Genomic DNA, 17,705 nt, shown 5'->3' with positions numbered 1-17,705 from the left:
CTGGCTGGGCCAGCATTTATTGCCCATCCCTAGTTGCCCTTGGAGGGCAGTTGAGTGTCAACCACATTGCTGTGGCTCTGGAGTCACATGTAGGCCAGACCGGGTAAGGACGGCAGAATTCCTTCCCTAAGGGACAGTGTGGCGATTAGGGGTTTTTTTGCAGTAACTTCAGTGCAGTGTTAATGTAAAGCCTACTTGCGACATTAATAAATAAACTTAAAAAAAAAACTTGAAACCCTTGGGTCTGGTCCGATCACATGGGTCTCAAAGGACCGCCCCTTAAAGGGGCCATGTTACCACAATGTGAAAGAAATCTCATCTCCTCCCTGGGTTTGTTGCCAATCACACTAAATTTGTGCTCTCTCGACAACAACATCTTCCACCAACCAGTCCATCTAAACCTTCCATTGTTTTGTCTGCCCCTATCAAATCTAATGCAGAAGAATGCTAAATAAATGAGATGGCAGTGGAGGCCATAAGTGTAGACAAACCACTTGCAGGGATTCAAAGCGACTGCTGGCACTATCCCCCAGTATCAAATAGCCACCCGCTCCGAATAATATTTCCATAACCTTACTAAAACAAAAGCTAAACCGAGGGATACGTTTGTAGAAAGATTCATGGAGAAACAACTGTACAGTTGGGGCAGCACAGTGGCACAGTGTTAGCATGGCTGCCTCACAGTGCCAGGGTCCCGAGTTCAATTCCCGGCTTAGGTCACTGTCTGTGTGGAGTTTGCACATTTTCCCCGTGTCTGCGTGGGTTTCCTCCGAGTGCTCCGGCTTCCTCCCACAGTCCAAAGATGTGCGGGTTAGGTTGATCGGTCGTGATAAAAAGTCCTTTAGTGTCAGGGGGATTAGTGACATAAATATGTGGGGTCATGGGATTGGGTGGGATTGTCGGTGGCGCAGACCCGATGGGTCAAATGGCCTCCTTCTGCATTTTTGGGATTCTATGAGAATCAGGTCCAACTATTCACCGCCAGTGTTTGTGCTCTGCGCCACTCTCCCCGTTTCCAGAATCTCATTCTCATCATCAGTAACTAGAGAGTTCATGAATCATTAACGAAGCTGTTTCGCAATGTGACTGTCGCGTCCTTGGGGGCAAAGTCTAAATGATATATTAAAAGCAGTCAAATCGCTCACGCACAAAACAAACTTTAACTCAACATCCCCGCTGTGTAAACAATCTACTCCTCGCAGTCCATTCCTGCTCAAATATAAAGTTAACTGCAATCAAAGCAGAAATATCCATTCATAGAATCCCTACAGTGCAGAAGGAGGCCATTCGGCCCATCGAGTCTGCACTGACCACAATCCCACACATGACCTATCCCCACAACCCCATGCATTTACTCTAGCTAGTCCCCTTGACACTAAGGGACAATTTAGCACGGACAATCCACCTAACCCACGCATCTTTGGACTGTGGGAGGAAACCGGAGCAGCCGGAGGAAACCCATGCAGACATGGGGAGAACGTGCAGACTCCACACAAACAGTGACCCAAGCTGAGAATCGAACCTGGGTCCCTGGCGCTGTGAGGCAGCAGTGCTAACCACTGTGCCGTCCATTGTCCCTCAGTCCTGCTCCTCTCTGGACCTCTTTGGAGAAGATCCTTGTCAATGCCAGTCACTGAATTGCCATTTACTCTTGATTGAAATCTCTCTCCCCTCGATTTCAGATGACCCGGAAAAATTAGCTTGGTTGTCCCATGAATGCTGACTTCCTCCCCCTCGTCAAGTAATCACTGGACACATATGACGACTGATGTCTATTTATTTATTAGTGTCACAAGTCGGCTTACATTAACACTGCAATGAAGTCACTGTGAAATTCCCTTGGTCGCCACACTCCGGCGCTTGTTCGGGTACACTGAGGGAGAATTTAGCCACTGCACCTAACCAACACGTCTTTCGGACTGTGGGAGGAAACCCACGCAGAGAACATGCAGACTCTGTACAAACAGTGACTGAAGCCGGGAATCGAACCTGGGTCCCTGGCACTGTGAGGCAGCAGTGCTAACCACCGTGCCGCCCCTTATTATCAATGTATTTACAATTTGCCCTTCACTAGAGGTTTATAGGAAACACAAGACTCTTGTTAATGGATGATTGACAGTCTTGAAGTCTTGTGACACGGTGGGTAGTGTCCCTACCTGTGAACCAATGAGCCTTTGGACACTAAGGGGAAATTTAGCAAGGCCAATGCACCTAACTCGCACATCTTTGGACTGTGGGAGGAAACCGGAGCACCCGGAGGAAACCCACGCAGACACGGGGAGAACATGCAGACTCCACACAGACAGTGACCCGAGGCCGGAATCGAACCCGGGTTCCTGGCCCTGTAAGACAGCAGTGCTAACCACTGTGCCACGTACATGAACCAGTTCAGTCTGGGTATCTGGGGAGGAACTGGGAGAGACTGTTACTTTGGAAATAAACCTGTTTTAAGGTACAGGTGAGCTTCAAGATTCATTCTTCCTCCACATACAGTTATTGGAATTAACACTCGAGACGCAATCTGTATTCATCTCATTTCACCTTGCACGATCATTCCTGTTAACATTTACCCTTTCCTGCCTTCTGACCTATCCCCTACCTGCCCCCTGCCTCTACACTCCCTGAAAACCTGTTACATTACTAATCTTCAATAAAAGCAAAATACTGCGGATAAGACCATAAGACATAGGAGCAGAATTAGGCCACTCGGCCCATCGAGTCTGCTCCGCCATTCAATCATGGCTGACATTTTTCTCATCCCCAATCTCCTGCCTTTTCCCCATAACCCCTGACCCTTTTATTAATCAAGAATGTATCTATCTCTGCCTTAAAGACCATAAGACCATAAGACCATAAGACATAGGAGCGGAAGCAAGGCCATTCGGCCCATCGAGTCCACTCCACCATTCAATCATGGTTGATTTCAACTCCATTTACCCGCTCTCTCCCCATAGCCCTTAATTCCTTGAGAAATCAAGAATTTATCAATTTCTGTCTTGAAGACGCTCAACGTCTCGGCCTCCACAGCCCTCTGTGGCAATGAATTCCACAGACCTACCACTCTCTGGCTAAAGAAATTTCTCCTCATCTCTGTTCTAAAGTGACTCCCTTTTATTCTAAGGCTGTGCCCCCGCGTCCTAGTCTCCCCTGCTAATGGAAACAACTTCCCTACGTCCATCCTATCTAAGCCGTTCATTATCTTGTAAGTTTCTATTAGATCTCCCCTCAACCTCCTAAACTCCAATGAATACAATCCCACGATCCTCAGACGTTCATCGTATGTCAGGCCTACCATTCCCGGGATCATCCGTGTGAATCTCCGCTGGACCCGCTCCAGTGCCAGTATGTCCTTCCTGAGGTGTGGGGCCCAAAATTGCTCACAGTACTCCAAATGGGGCCTAACCAGTGCTTTATAAAGCCTCAGAAGTACATCCCTGCTTTTGTATTCCAAGCCTCTTGAGATAAATGACAACATTACATTTGCTTTCTTAATTACGGACTCAACCTGCAAGTTTACCTTTAGAGAATCCTGGACTAGGACTCCCAAATCCCTTTGCACTTTAGCATTATGAATTTTGTCACCGTTTAGAAAATAGTCCATGCCTCTATTCTTTTTTCCAAAGTGCAAGACCTCGCACTTGCCCACGTTGAATTTCATCAGCCACTTCTTGGACCACTCTCCTAAACTGTCTAAATCTTTCTGCAGCCTCCCCACTTCCTCAATACTACCTGCCCCTCCACCTATCTTTGTATCATCGGCAAACTTGGCCAGAATGCCCCCAGTCCCGTCATCTAGATCGTTAATATATAAAGAGAACAGCTGTGGCCCCAACACTGACACTCAATGACCCGGCCTCCATAGCCTTCTGTGGCAAAGAGTTCAACAGATTCACCACTCTCTGGCTGAAGAAATTCCTCCTCATCTCTGTTTTAAAGGACCATCCCTTTAGCCTGAGGTTGTGCCCTCTGGTTCTAGTTTTTCCTACTAGTGGAAACATCCTCTCCACGTCCACTCTATCCAGGCCTCGCAGTATCCTGTAAGTTTCAATAAGATGCTGGAATCTGAAACAAAAACAGAAAGCGCTGGAAAATCTCAGCAGGTCTGACAGCGTCTGTGGAGCGAGAATAGAAATGTTGGCTCTCCACAGTTGCTGTCAGACCTGCTGAGATTTTCCAGCGTTTTCTGTTTTTTGTTCACAGGACTGTGGCTGGCACGGTGGCACAGTGATTAGAAATCATAGAAACCCTACAGCACAGAAAGAGGCCATTCGGCCCATCGAGTCTGCACCGACCATAATCCCACCCAGGCCCTACCCCCATATCCCTACATATTTACCCACTAATCCCTCTAACCTACGCATCTCAGGACACTAAGGGCAATTTTTGGCATAGCCAATCAACCTAACCCGCACATCTTTGGACTGTGGGAGGAAACCGGAGCACCCGGAGGAAACCCACGCAGACACGAGGAGAATGTGCAAACTCCACACAGACAGTGACCCAAGCTGGGAATCGAACCCAGGTCCCTGGAGCTGTGAAGCAGCAGTGCTAACCACTGTGCTACCGTGCCGCCCCATTGCTGCCTCACAGCATTGCTGCCTCACAGCACCAGGGACCCGGGTTCGAATCCCAGCTTGGGTCACTGTCTGTGCGGAGTTTGCACGTTCTTCCCGTGACTGCGTGGGTTTCCTCCGGGTGCTCCAGTTTCCTCCCACATTCTGAAAGACGCGCGGGTTAAGTGCATTGACCCGAACAGGCGCCAGACTGTGGAGACTAGGGGATTTTCACAGTAACTTCATTGTGGTGTTGATGTAAGCCTTACTTGTGACTAACAAATAAACTTAAAACTTTAATCTTTTTCATTCCTGCTGAATTCCAGCATCCGCAGTATTTTGCTTTTATTTTTATTTCTGACGGAAGGTTATCGACCCAAAGCACTAACTCTGCGTTCCTCCCTCCCCCCCAGGTCCATCCTGCTGAGCGTTGCCCAGGAGGCCCACGCTGTTATCTCAATGTACACCAAAACTGTGACTCACTGAAGTCTCCTCCCTCAACTTATTATTTTGCAGCTTTTCAAGATAACTGCAGAACCCAATACGCCTCACCCCTGTGATAGAGTCAGCAAAACTTTCAAAAGGGAAGCATGGAATTTCCTAATCAAACTTCCCAAGAAACCTCGCCCAGGGAGTAACCCACAGGGTTAGGCATACAAAGAACAAAGAACAACACAGCACAGGAACAGGCCCTTCGGCCCTCCAAGCCTGCACCGATCATGTGTTCCTAACTAGACCATCCGTTTGTTTCCCTCTATTCCCAGTCTGTTCATGTGGCTATCGAGATAAGTCTTAAATGATCCTAGCGTGTCTGCCTCAACCACCTTGCTTGGTAGTGCATTCCAGGCCCCCACCACCCTCTGTGTAAAATACGTCCCCCGCATATCTGTATTGAACTTTGCCCCCCGTTACCCTGAACTTGTGACCCCTTGTGTTTGTCATTTCTGACCTGGGAAAAAGCTTCCAACTGTTCACCCTATCTATGCCCTTCATAATTTTATAAACTTCTATTAGGTCGCCCCTCAACCTCCGTCTTTCCAGGGAGAACAACCCCAGTTTACCCAATCTCACCTCATAGCTAATACCCTCCATACCTGGCAACATCCTGGTAAACCTTTTCTGCACTCTCTCCAAAGCCTCCACGTCCTTCTGGTAGTGTGGCGGCCAGAACTGGACGTAGTATTCCAAATGTGGCCTAACCAACGTTCTATATAACTGCAACATCATCTGCCAACTTTTAAGCTCTATGTCCTGTCCAATAAAGGCAAGCATGCCATATGCCTTCTTCACCACCTTTTCCACCTGTGCTGCCATCTTTAAGGATCTGTGGACTTGCACACCCAGATCCCTCTGTGTGTCTATACTCCTGATGGTTCTGCCATTTATTGTATAGCTCCCCCTTACATTAGATCTACCGAAATGCATCACTTCGCATTTATCTGGATTAAATTCCATCTGCCATTTCTCGGCCCAATTTTCCAGCCTATCTATATCCTGCTGTATTCTCTGACAATGTTCATCACTATCCGCAACTCCAGCAATCTTTGTGTCGTCCGCAAACTTACTAATCAGACCAGCTACATCTTCTTCCAAATCATTTATATATCATTTATATATATCACAAACATACTCCTGGATGTTCCTCCGCGTGACGTCAATGGCCCCAGATGGTCAACTCATCAGCCCACACCTCCAAGATTTTTATAACTACAGGTACCGGAACCCGTAACCAGGAAACTCGGGGCCAAACATACAATGGATATGGTGAATGTCCGAATTTTCGATCCTGGCATGGGGGAATGGGGGTGATCGGACAACTTAAAGCTGGTTGAGCTAGTCCCAGGATTGGGAGGGGAAGGGATGAACATAAGAACTAGGAGCAGGAGTAGGCCATCTGGCCCCTCGAGCCTGCTCTGCCATTCAATAAGATCATGGCTGATCTTTTTGTGGACTCAGCTCCACTTACCCGCCCGCTCACCATAACCCTTAATTCCTTTACTGTACCAAAATCTATCTATTCTTGCCTTAAAAACATTCAAGCAGTTAGTGTCAACTGTTTCACTGGGCAGGGAATTCCACAGATTCACAACCCTTTGTGTGAAGAAGTTCCTCCTCAACTCAGTCCTAAATCTACACCCCCTTATTTTGAGGCTATGCCCCCAGTTCTAGTTTCACCTGCCAGTGGAAACAACTTCCCTGCTTCTATCTTATCTATTCCCTTCATAATCTTATATGTTTCCATAAGATTCCCCCCCCTCCTCATTCTTCTGAATTCCAATGAGTATAACCCCAGTCTACTCAGTCTCTCCTCATAAGCCATGAAGGATGGACTTTCACTGTTAATCCCAGATCCAAAGAGCAGCGGATCAGTGCGCTGCAATCCGGATATGACGGATATCAGGCTAAGGAAATTTGGCATGTCCGCTATGCCTCTTACCAACTTTTATAGATGCACCAAAGAAAGCATCCTTTCTTATTGTATCACAGCTTGGTATGGCTCCTGCTCTGCCCAAGACCGCAAGAAACTACAAACGGTCGTGAATGTAGCACAATCCATCACGCAAACCAGCCTCCCATCCATTGACTCTGTCTACACTTCCCGCTGCCTCGGCAAAGCAGCCAGCATAATTAAGGACCCCACGCACCCCGGACATTCTCTCTTCCACCTTCTTCCTTCGGGAAAAAGATACAAAAGTCTGAGATCACGCACCAACCGACTCAAGAACAGCTTCTTCCCTGCTACTGTCAGACTTTTGAATGGACTTACCTTGCATTAAGTTGATCTTTCTCTACACCCTAGCTATGACTGTAACACTGCATTCTGCACTCTCTCCTTTCCTTCTCTATGAACGGTATGTTTTGTCTGTATAGCGCGCAAGAAACAATACTTTAGTTATCAGAGACTCCAGGACAATCCTGCAGGATTGGCAACTCCACGCACAACCCACTGATTTTTATTTCAGCATAATTATTTTTGCGGCCGTTTCCACATCCCTGTCTCCCACAGCTCACTGTCCAATTAAGGGATTTGCAACTTGTCTTTCTGTTTATTTATTATAGTGTCACAAGTAGTCTTACGTTAACACTGCAATGAAAATCCCCTAGTTGCCCCACTCCAGCGCCTGTTTGGGTACACTGAGGGAGAATTTGGCCAATGCACTGCACCAGCATGTCTTTCAGTCTGTGGGAGGAAACCGGAGCACCCGGAGGAAACCCACGCAGACACGGGGAGAACATGCAAACTCCACACAGACAGTGACCCAAGCCGGGTCAAACACGCAGCAAATAGCCAAACGTCTCGGGTAGAGTGCAGAATCTGCATGAATAATAAAGAAAATATGGATTGCATTTTTGTACCATTTGCAAAGAAAAATGGAAATGAAACCTAACTGAATTATTCTGCTCTTTTGACTTTTTAAAAATGATCATCTTTACAATTGTGAACTGCTGACGGGTAGAACATAGAAAAAATACAGCACAAACAGGCCCTTCGGCTCACAAGTTGCGCCGGTCATGTCCCTACCTACCTAGGCTTATATATAAGCTGACCTATAACCCTCAATCCTATTAAGTTCCATGTACTCATCCAGAAGTCTCTTAAAAAGACCCTACTGAGGTTGCCTCCACCACCACTGACGGCAGCCGATTCCACTCACCCACCACCCTCTGAGAGAAAAACTTACCCCTGACATCTCCTCTGTACCTACTCCCCAGCACCTTAAACCTGTGTCCTCTCGTAGCAGCCATTTCAGCCCTGGGAAAAAGCCTCCGAGAATCCACCAGATCTATACCTCTCAACATCTTGTACACCTCTATCAATTCACCTCTCATCCTTCGTCTCTCCAAGGAGAAAAGACCAAGCTCCCTCAACCTATCCTCTTAAGGCATGCCAACCAATCCAGGCAACATCCTTGTAAATCTTCTCTGCACCCTTTCAATAATTTCCACATCCCTCCTGTAATGAGGCGACCAGAACTGAGCACAGTACTCCAAGTGGGGTCTGACGAGGGTCTTATAAAGCTGCATCATTATCTCCCGACTCCTAAAATCAATCCCTCGATTGATGAAGGCCAGCACACCATACGCCTTCTTAACCACCTCCTCTACCTGCAAGGCCGATTTAAGAGTCCTATGGACCCGTACCCCAAGGTCCTTCTGATCCTCTACACTGCTAAGAGTCTTACCCTTGATATTATACTCCTTCATCCCATTTGACCTGCCAAAATGGACCGCTACACATTTATCCGGGTTGAAGTCCATCTGCCACTTCTCCGCCCAGTCTTGCATCCTATCTATGTCACGCTGCAGCTTCTGACATCCCTCCAAACTATCCACAACACCACCAACCTTCGTGTCGTCGGCAAACTTACCAACCCATCCCCCCACTTCCTCATCCAGGTCATTTATGAAAATGACAAACAGCAAGGGTCCCAGAATAGATCCCTGGGGCACTCCACTGGTGACCAACCTCCATTCAGAAAAAGACCCATCTACAACCACTCTCTGCCTTCTGCAGGCAAGCCAGTTCTGGATCCACAAGGCAACATCCCCTTGGATCCCATGCCCTCTCACTTTCTCGAGAAGTCTTGCATGGGGGACCTTATCGAACGCTTGCTGAAGTCCATGTAGACCACATCTACCGCTTTTCCTTCGTCAATGTGTTTAGTCACATTTTCAAAGAACTCCACCAGGCTCGTAAGGCACGATTTGCCTTTGACAAAGCCGTACTGACTACTTTTGAGCATACTAAACTTCTCTACCTGTTCATAAATCCTGTCCCTCAGGATCTTCTCCATCAACTTACCAACCACTGACGTTAGACTCACCGGTCGGTAATTTCCTGGGCTATCCCTATTCCCTTTCTTGAAAATAGGAACCACATCCGCAATCCTCCGGAACCTCTCCCGTCTCCATCGTCAACGCAAAGTTCATCGCCAGAGGCTCTGCAATCTCTTCCCTCGCCTCCCACAGTAACCTGGGGTACATCCCATCCAGTCCCGGCGACTTATCTATCTTGATGCTATTCAAGATTTCCAACACATCCTCTTTCTTAATGTCCACATACTCAATCTTTTCAGTCCACCTCAATCCTGTAGTACAACGCCCAGGTCTTTTTCCACCGTGAATACCGAGGTAAAATATTCATTAAGCACCTCCGCTATTTCTTCCAGTTCTGTACAGACTTTCTCACCTTCAAATTTCTCGGTCCTATTCCTTCACATCTCATCCTTTTACTCTTCACATATTTATAGAACACCTTAGGGTTCTCCTTAATCTTACCTGCCGAGGCCTTCTTGTGACCCCTTCTGGCTCTCCTAATTTCTTTCTTAAGTCCCTTCCTACAAGCCGTATACTCATCTATCATCGCCTAGCTCTCTGAACCTTTTGTACGCTTTCCTTTCCTTTTTGACAAGGTTCAGCACCGCTTTCGTGCACCACGGTTCCCATAACCTACCAAAACCTCCCTGTCTCATCGGAATGTTGTAATGCAGAACTCCAGACAAACATTCCTTGAAAATCTGCCATCTTACTTTGGTACTTTTCCTCGAGAATGCTTCCTTCCAATTTACGCCTCTAATCTCCTGCCTGATGGCTTCATATTTCCCTTTACTCCAGATAAACACTTTCCTAGCTTGCCTGATCCTATCTCTTTCCAATGCTAGCGTAAAGGAGATAGAGTTATGATCACTATCCCCAAGATGCTCCCCCACTGAGAGATCCGACACCTGTCCAGGCTCATTAGCCAGTACCAGATCGAGTACAGCCTCTCCTCTTGTAGGCTTATCCACATGCTGTGTCAGGAAACCCACCTGAACACACTTAACAAACTCCTCCCCATCCAAACCCCTTATCCTAGGGATATTCCAATCGATGTTTGGGAAATTAAAGTCTCCCACCATGACAACCCTGTTATTACTACTTAAAGAGATGTGTATTGTCTCCAGACTGATCAGCTGGTGAGATTATGCAAGTCCAGGAGGCAAGCTGTGGGGGTTACTGATAATGTGACATAAATCCAACATCCCGGTTTAGGCCGTCCTCATGTGTGCGGAACTTGGCCTGTGTCTCTTTAACCTGTGTTTAATGTTCCCTCCACCCACATTGTCTGTACATTTAAGACCTGGCTGGCTGTAGGATTCGCATTCTAATCAGTATTCTGCAACTTGATTTTGTATCTCTGCGCACTGTTTGAGAGCAGATTTCCACTCCATCTGACGAAGGAGCAGTGCTCCGAAAGCTTATGGTATTTGCTACCAAATAAACCTGTTGGACTTTAACCTGGTGTTGTGAGACTTCTTACTGTGTTCACCCCAGTCCAACGCCGGCATCTCCACATCATGATTACTACATCTCTCCAGGATCTGTTTCCCTATCTGCTCCTCAACATCCCTGTTACTATTGGGCGGCCTGTAGAGAACACCCAGCAAAGTTATCGACCCCTTCCTGCTCCGAACATCCACCCACAGAGACTCCGTAGACAATCCCTCCACGACGTCCACCTTCTCTACAGCTGCGACACTATCCCTGATCAGCAGTGCCACTCCCCCCCCTCTTTTGCCTCCCTCTCTGTCCTTTCTGAAACATCTGAAACCCGGCACCTGAAGTATCCAGTCCTGTCCCTGTCCCCAAGTCTCCGTAATGGCCACCACATCACACTTCCAAGCATCAATCCACACTCTAAGCTCATCCACTTTATTCACTATACTCCTGGCGTTAAAATAGATACATCTCAAACCTTTGGTCTGAGCTCTCCCCTTCTCCATCACCCGCCTATTCTCCCTCTTACACTGTCTACAATCCTTCTCTATTTGCGGGCTAACCTCCTCGCTCTCAGTCACCTCATCACGATTCCCTCCCCTCAACCTTTGTTGGAGGGAGGGAATTTGTTGCTAAGGTAGAGTTGCTGGAGGGGATTTTTTTGGCACTTGCGATTGGAAAAAAAAGCCTTTTATTTCACCTTCGAAATAATTTATCGCCACGGTTGTATTCAAAACAACAATGGTGAGAACTATAAAACCTGTTCCTTGAATAAAGGCCTTATCTATGACAGCTGCATAGCTGTAGCAGTCGGACAGGTTTGTGTGGAGGCCTCAATGTGTTTTGTTAAAATAACCTTTTGAAATCATAAAATGCAGCATTCGCATTTTTTTTAAAAAACACGGTCTTTTTTCCTGCTGAATTAACACTTCTCTCGTGGTTAATGAGATCCAACTGGAAAAGGTTGGGAGTCAGAAATGAGATGCTCCAAAGTGTGGCGATGTGTCGCTCAGTGGCTACAGATTACAGAGCCCTGGCCCATTCGAGCTTTTTAAGACCATAAGACCATAAGACATAGGAGCGGAAGTAAGGCCATTCGGCCCATCGAGTCCACTCCACCATTCAATCATGGTTGATTTCAACTCCATTTACCCGCTCTCTCCCCATAGCCCTTAATTCCTCGAGAAATCAAGAATTTATCAATTTCTGTCTTGAAGACGCTCAACGTCTCGTCCTCCACAGCCCTCTGTGGCAATGAATTCCACAGACCTACCACTCTCTGGCTGAAGAAATTTCTCCTCATCTCTGTTCTAAAGTGACTCCCTTTTATTCTAAGGCTGTGCCCCCGCGCCCTAGTCTCCCCTGTTAATGGAAACAACTTCCCTACGTCCATCCTATCTAAGCCGTTCATTATCTTGTAAGTTTCTATTAGATCTCCCCTCAACCTCCTAAACTCCAATGAATATAATCCCACGATCCTCAGACGTTCATCGTATGTCAGGCCTACCATTCCTGGGATCATCCGTGTGAATCTCCGCTGGACCCGCTCCAGTGCCAGTATGTCCTTCCTGAGGTGTGGGGCCCAAAATTGCTCACAGTACTCCAAATGGGGCCTAACCAGTGCTTTATAAAGCCTCAGAAGTACATCCCTGCTTTTGTATTCCAAGCCTCTTGAGATAAATGACAACATTACATTTGCTTTCTTAATTACGGACTCAACTTGCAAGTTTACCTTTAGAGAATCCTGGACCTTCAGGAAAGGATTCCTGAAGAATCCTTTCCTTCATTGCTCCTTGAAGCGACAGTCACTCCCAAAGGTAGGGGAGTCTAAAACTAGAGGGCAGAGGTTTAAGGTGAGAGGGCAGAGATACAAAAGTGTCCAGAGGGGCAATTTCTTCACACAGAGGGTGGTGAGTGTCTGGAACGAGCTACCAGAGGTAGTAGTAGAGGCGGGTACAATTTTATCTTTTAAAAAGCATTTAGATAGTTACATGGGTACGATGGGTATAGAGGGATATGGGCCAAATGCGGGCAATTGGGATTAGTTTAGGGGTTTCAAAAAAAAAAAAGGGCAGCATGGACAAGTTGGGCCGAAGGGCCTGTTTCCATGCTGTAAACCTCTATGACTTACTACGGAGGACATCTGTGCCTGGAGTCTTTCAATAGGAGGAGAGCGATGCGCTGTGTCGACCGCACGGTTCTGGCTGAGAAACCGGGTACTCAGGTTTCCTCCCACCAAAGATGTGCTGGTTAGGTGCATTGGCCATGATAAATTGCCCCTTCATGGCCAAAGGCTCACAGATAGGGACACTACCCACCATGCCACAAGACTGTCAATCATCCAGTTGCCGAGAGTCTTGTGTTTCTTACAAACCTCTAATGAAGGGCAAATTATAAATACATTGATAATAAGGGGTGGCACGGTGGCACAGTGGTTAGCACTGCTGCCTCACAGCACCAGGGACCCGGGTTCAATCCCGGCCTTGGGTCACTGTCTGTGTGGAGTTTGCACGTTCTCCCCGTGTCTGCGTGTGTTTCCTCCGGGTGCTCCGGTTTCCTCCCACAGTCCAAAAGACGTGCGGGTTAGGGTGCATTGGCCGTGCTAAATTCTCCCTCAGTGTACCCGAACAGGCGCCGGAGTGTGGCAACTAGGGGATTTTCACAGTAACTTCTTTGCAGTGTTAATGTAAGCCTACTTGTGACACCTAATAAATAAACTTTAACATTGAGCTCTGAAGGAAAGTCATGCGGAATTGTACATTAACTCTGTTCCTCTCTCCATAGATGCTGCCAGACCTGCAGAGTCTTTCCAGCAGTTTTTACTTATTACAAATACCCTTTATTGCTGATGGTACAAAACATGATAGCACTGCAACTCTGCAGACCATCCCGTATCTCGAACCCTTCATAGAGTCACAGAGGCTCACAGCACAGAAAAAGGCACTTCAGCCCAACGAGTCTGCACCAGTCAAAGACAAGCCACCTAACTATTCTAATCCCATTTCCCAGCACTTGGCGTGTAGCCGGGTGTGCTTTAGCATCACAACTGCTCACCTAAGCACTTCTTACATGTCATGCAGGTCTCTGCCTCCACCACCCCTTCAGGCAGAGTTCCAGACTCCTACCATCTTCTGGGTGGATAAGTTAATCCTCACATCTCCTCTAAACCTCCTGCCACTGGCCTTAAATCTATGCCCCCGGTCATTGATCCCTTCACCAAGGGGAAAAGTCACTTCCTGTCTATCTGTGCCCCTCATAATTTTATACATCTCAATCATCATAGAATAGAATCATAGAATCCCGACAGTGCAGTAGGAGGCCATTCGGCCCATCGAGACTGCACCGACCACAATCCCACCCAGGCCCTATTCCTGTAACATCATATATTTATCCTGCTAATCCCCCTGACACTAAGGGGCAATTTAACATGGCCAATCCGCCTAACCCGCACATCTTTGGAGTGTGGAAGGAAACTGGAGCACCCGGAAGGAAACCCACACAGACACGGGGAGAATGTGCAGACTCCACACAGACAGTGACCCAAGCCGGGAATTGAACCCAGGTCCCTAGCGCTGTGATGTGGCAGTGCTAACCACTGTGCCACCATGCCGTCCCATGTCCTCCTCACGGGTGGCACAGTGGTTGGCACTGCTGCTTTACAGTGCCAGGGACCTGGGTTCGGTTCCCGGCTTGGGTGACTGTCTGTGCAGAGTCTGCACAGGTTTCCTCCGGGTGCTCCGGTTTCCTCCCACATTCTGAAAGACATGCTGGTGAGGTGCATCGACCCGAACAGGCGCCGGAGTGTGGCGACTGGGGGAATTTCACAGTAACTTCATTGCAGTGTTCATGTAAACCTTACTTGTGGCTAATAAATAAACTTTACTTTTTTTAAAAACAGTCTTCTCTGCTCCAAGGAAAGCAACCCCAATCACATTTTCGCAGTAACTTCATTGCAGTGCTAAAGTAAGCCTACTTGTGACACTAATAAATAAAACTTAAAATTTAAAAAAACTTTAAAACTTTAATCTATCCGATCTCTCTTCATCACTAAAACTCTCCAGCCCAAGCAGTATCTCTGCCGTAAGATAAGCGCAAAATACTGCAGGATGCTGGAAATTGAAACAAAAAACAGAAAATGCTGAAAAATCTCAGCAGGTCGGGCAGCATCCGTGGGGAGAGAAAAGAGCGAATGTTTCGAGTGTGGATGACCCTTTGTCAGAGCTGACGTAGCTGAACTTGCCGTGTTCACTGAACGACAATGACCCCCGGTGCACCAGCTTCTGGATTTTCCAATTCTCATCCTTGTTTACAAGTTACTCCATAGAGGGATAAAGTTAAAAGTTTATTTAAGTAAGGCTTACATTAACACTGCAATGAAGTTACTGTGAAAATCCCCCAGTCGCCACACTCCGGCACCTGTTCGGGTCAATCCACCTAACCAGCACGTCTTTCAGACCATGGGAGGAACTCAGTCCACAATCAGTAAGAATAGGTAACAACACCTCCTCCACAATCATCCTCAACACCGGTGCCCCACAAGGCTGTGTTCTCAGCCCCCTACTATACTCCTTATACACCTATGACTGTGTGGCCAAATTCCCCTCCAATTCGATTTTCAAGTTTGCTGATGACACCACCGTAGTGGGTCGGATCTCAAACAATGACAAGACAGAGAACAGGAATGAGATAGAGAATCTGGTGAACTAGTGCGGCAACAATAATCTCTCCCTCAATGTCGACAAAACGAAGGAGATTGTCATCGATTTCAGGAAGCATAAAGGAGAACATGCCCCTGTCTACATCAGCGGGAACGAAGTAGAAAGGATCGAGAGCTTCAAGTGTTTAGGTGTCCAGATCACCAACAACCTGTCCTGGTCCCCCCATTCCGACGCTATAGTTAAGGAAACCACCAACTTTTACAGATGCACCATAGAAAACATTCTTTCTGGTTGTATCACAGCTTGGTATGGCTCCTGCTCTGCCCAAGACCACAAGGAACTACAAAACGTTGTGATTGAAGCCCAATCCATCACGCAAACCAGCCTCCCATCCATTGACTCTGTCTACACTTCCCGCTGCCTCGGCAAAGCAGCCAGCATAATTAAGGACCCCACGCACCCCGGACATTCTCTCTTCCACCTTCTTCCTTCAGGAAAAAGATAGAAAAGTCTGAGGTCACGTACCAACCGACTCAAGAACAGCTTCTTCCCCGCTGCTGTCAGACTTTTGAATGGACCTACCTCGCATTAAGTTGATCTTTCTCTACACCCGAGCTATGACTGTAACACTACATTCTGCACTCTCTCCTTTCCTTCTCTATGAATGGTATGCTTTGTCTGTATAGTGCGCAAAAAACAATACTTTTCACTATATGCTAATACATGTGACAATAATAAATCAAATCAAATCAAATTGAACCGGAGCACCCGGAGGAAACCACGCAGACACGGGGAGAATGTGCAAACTCACACAGACAGTGACCCAAGCCTCATAAGCCAAGCCCTATAAGATCCTGGTCAGACCACACTTGGAGTACTGTGCTCAGTTCTGGTCTCATTACAGGAAGGATGTGGAAGCCATAGAAAGGGTGCAGAGGAGATTTACAAGGATGTGGCCTGGGTTGGGGAGCATGCCTTATGAGGATAGGTTGAGTGAGCTCGGCCTTTTCTCCTTGGAGAGACGAAGGATGAGGGGTGACCTGATAGAGGTGTATAAGATGTTGAGAGGTATTGATCGAGTGGACAGTCAGGGGCTTTTTCCCAGGGCTGAAATGGTTGCCACAAGAGGACACAGGTTTAAGGTGCTGGGGAGCAGGTACAGAGGAGATGTCAGGGGTAAGTGTTTCACTCAAAGGGTGGTGGGTGCGTGGAATGGGCTGCCAGCAACGGTGGTGGAGGCGGATTCGATAGGGTCTTTTAAGAGGCTTTTAGATAAGTACATGGAACTTGGTAAGATAGAGGGTTATAGGTAAGCCTAGTAATCGCTAAGGTAGGGACATGTTCGGCACAACCTTGTGGGCTGAAAGGCCTGTATTGTGCTGTAGTTTTTCTATGTTTCTAAGCCAGGAATTGAACCCGGGTCCCTGGCACTGTGAGGCGGCAGTGCTAACCACTGTGCCACCCAATACGCACTGAGTAAGGGCAGAAGTTTTTTTTTAGTTTAGTTAGGGCATCATGATTGGCACAGGCTCGGAGGGCCTGTTCCTGTGCTGGAATTGTTTTTGTCTTTTAAACCGCACCCCTCCCCTATCTCCGTAACCTCTGCCAGCCCTACAATCCTCCGCGACCTCAGTACTCCTCCAATTCTGGCTCTTTGCACATCTCAGACAGCAATCTGCTCCAACCTTTGGTGGCTGCCTTTATCCTGTCTGCGTTCCAAACTCTGCATTCCCCTCCCTGGACGTCTCTCTTCTACTTTGAGACAACTCTTCAAGACCACATCTCGTCAACAATGCCGGTGATCGCCCCTCTTAAATTCTGGTTCAGATTTTTAAAAAATCTGATTTTGCTCCTGCCTTTGAAGATTTTCTTTTTAAAGAAGGTGCTATCTAAATGCAGGTGTTTGTTGCAGTGTTCAATCATTAACCTGATTTGGCTGTAACTTGGCGAAGATTTCATTCCAAAAAGACTATTTTCTCCCTGCAGTGAAAGGTTAGCAGCTACAAGGAAGAAACTGGAATCGACAACAAGGATCCAAGGAAGTGATCAACGGAACAGAGGGAAAGGTGCAATTTCCCCCGCCTGGGGGAACAAACTCAATCCTGAATTATTCCCAATTCCCACATACTGGGGAAAGCTGCACTTACCAGGAGCAGGAGGATGAGCCCAGCTCCAGCAGCCCACATCCTGCCGCTGCCTCCAGGATCAGCCGGCTCCAAGTCCAAGTCCAAGTCCG

At 47.4% G+C, this 17,705-nt stretch overlaps 1 protein-coding gene across 1 annotated transcript in view; it reads right to left on the bottom strand.

Moving 5' to 3' along the window:
* LOC144495552 (desmoglein-2-like) overlaps nt 1–17,705 on the bottom strand; it is a 93,954-nt gene that overhangs the window by 76,223 nt on the left and 26 nt on the right. The window contains exon 1 of the mRNA XM_078215643.1: nt 17,617–17,705. This exon is cut by the window's right edge and continues 26 nt beyond it. Within this exon, the coding sequence (XP_078071769.1) occupies nt 17,617–17,655 (39 nt within the window). The 5' untranslated portion in view covers nt 17,656–17,705. The remainder of the gene's footprint in view (nt 1–17,616) is intronic.

This window comes from Mustelus asterias, chromosome 7, assembly GCF_964213995.1.
Source record: "Mustelus asterias chromosome 7, sMusAst1.hap1.1, whole genome shotgun sequence".
In the NCBI taxonomy this organism is placed as follows: Eukaryota; Metazoa; Chordata; class Chondrichthyes; order Carcharhiniformes; family Triakidae; genus Mustelus; species Mustelus asterias.
This window is presented reverse-complemented; position numbering and strand designations above follow the sequence as displayed.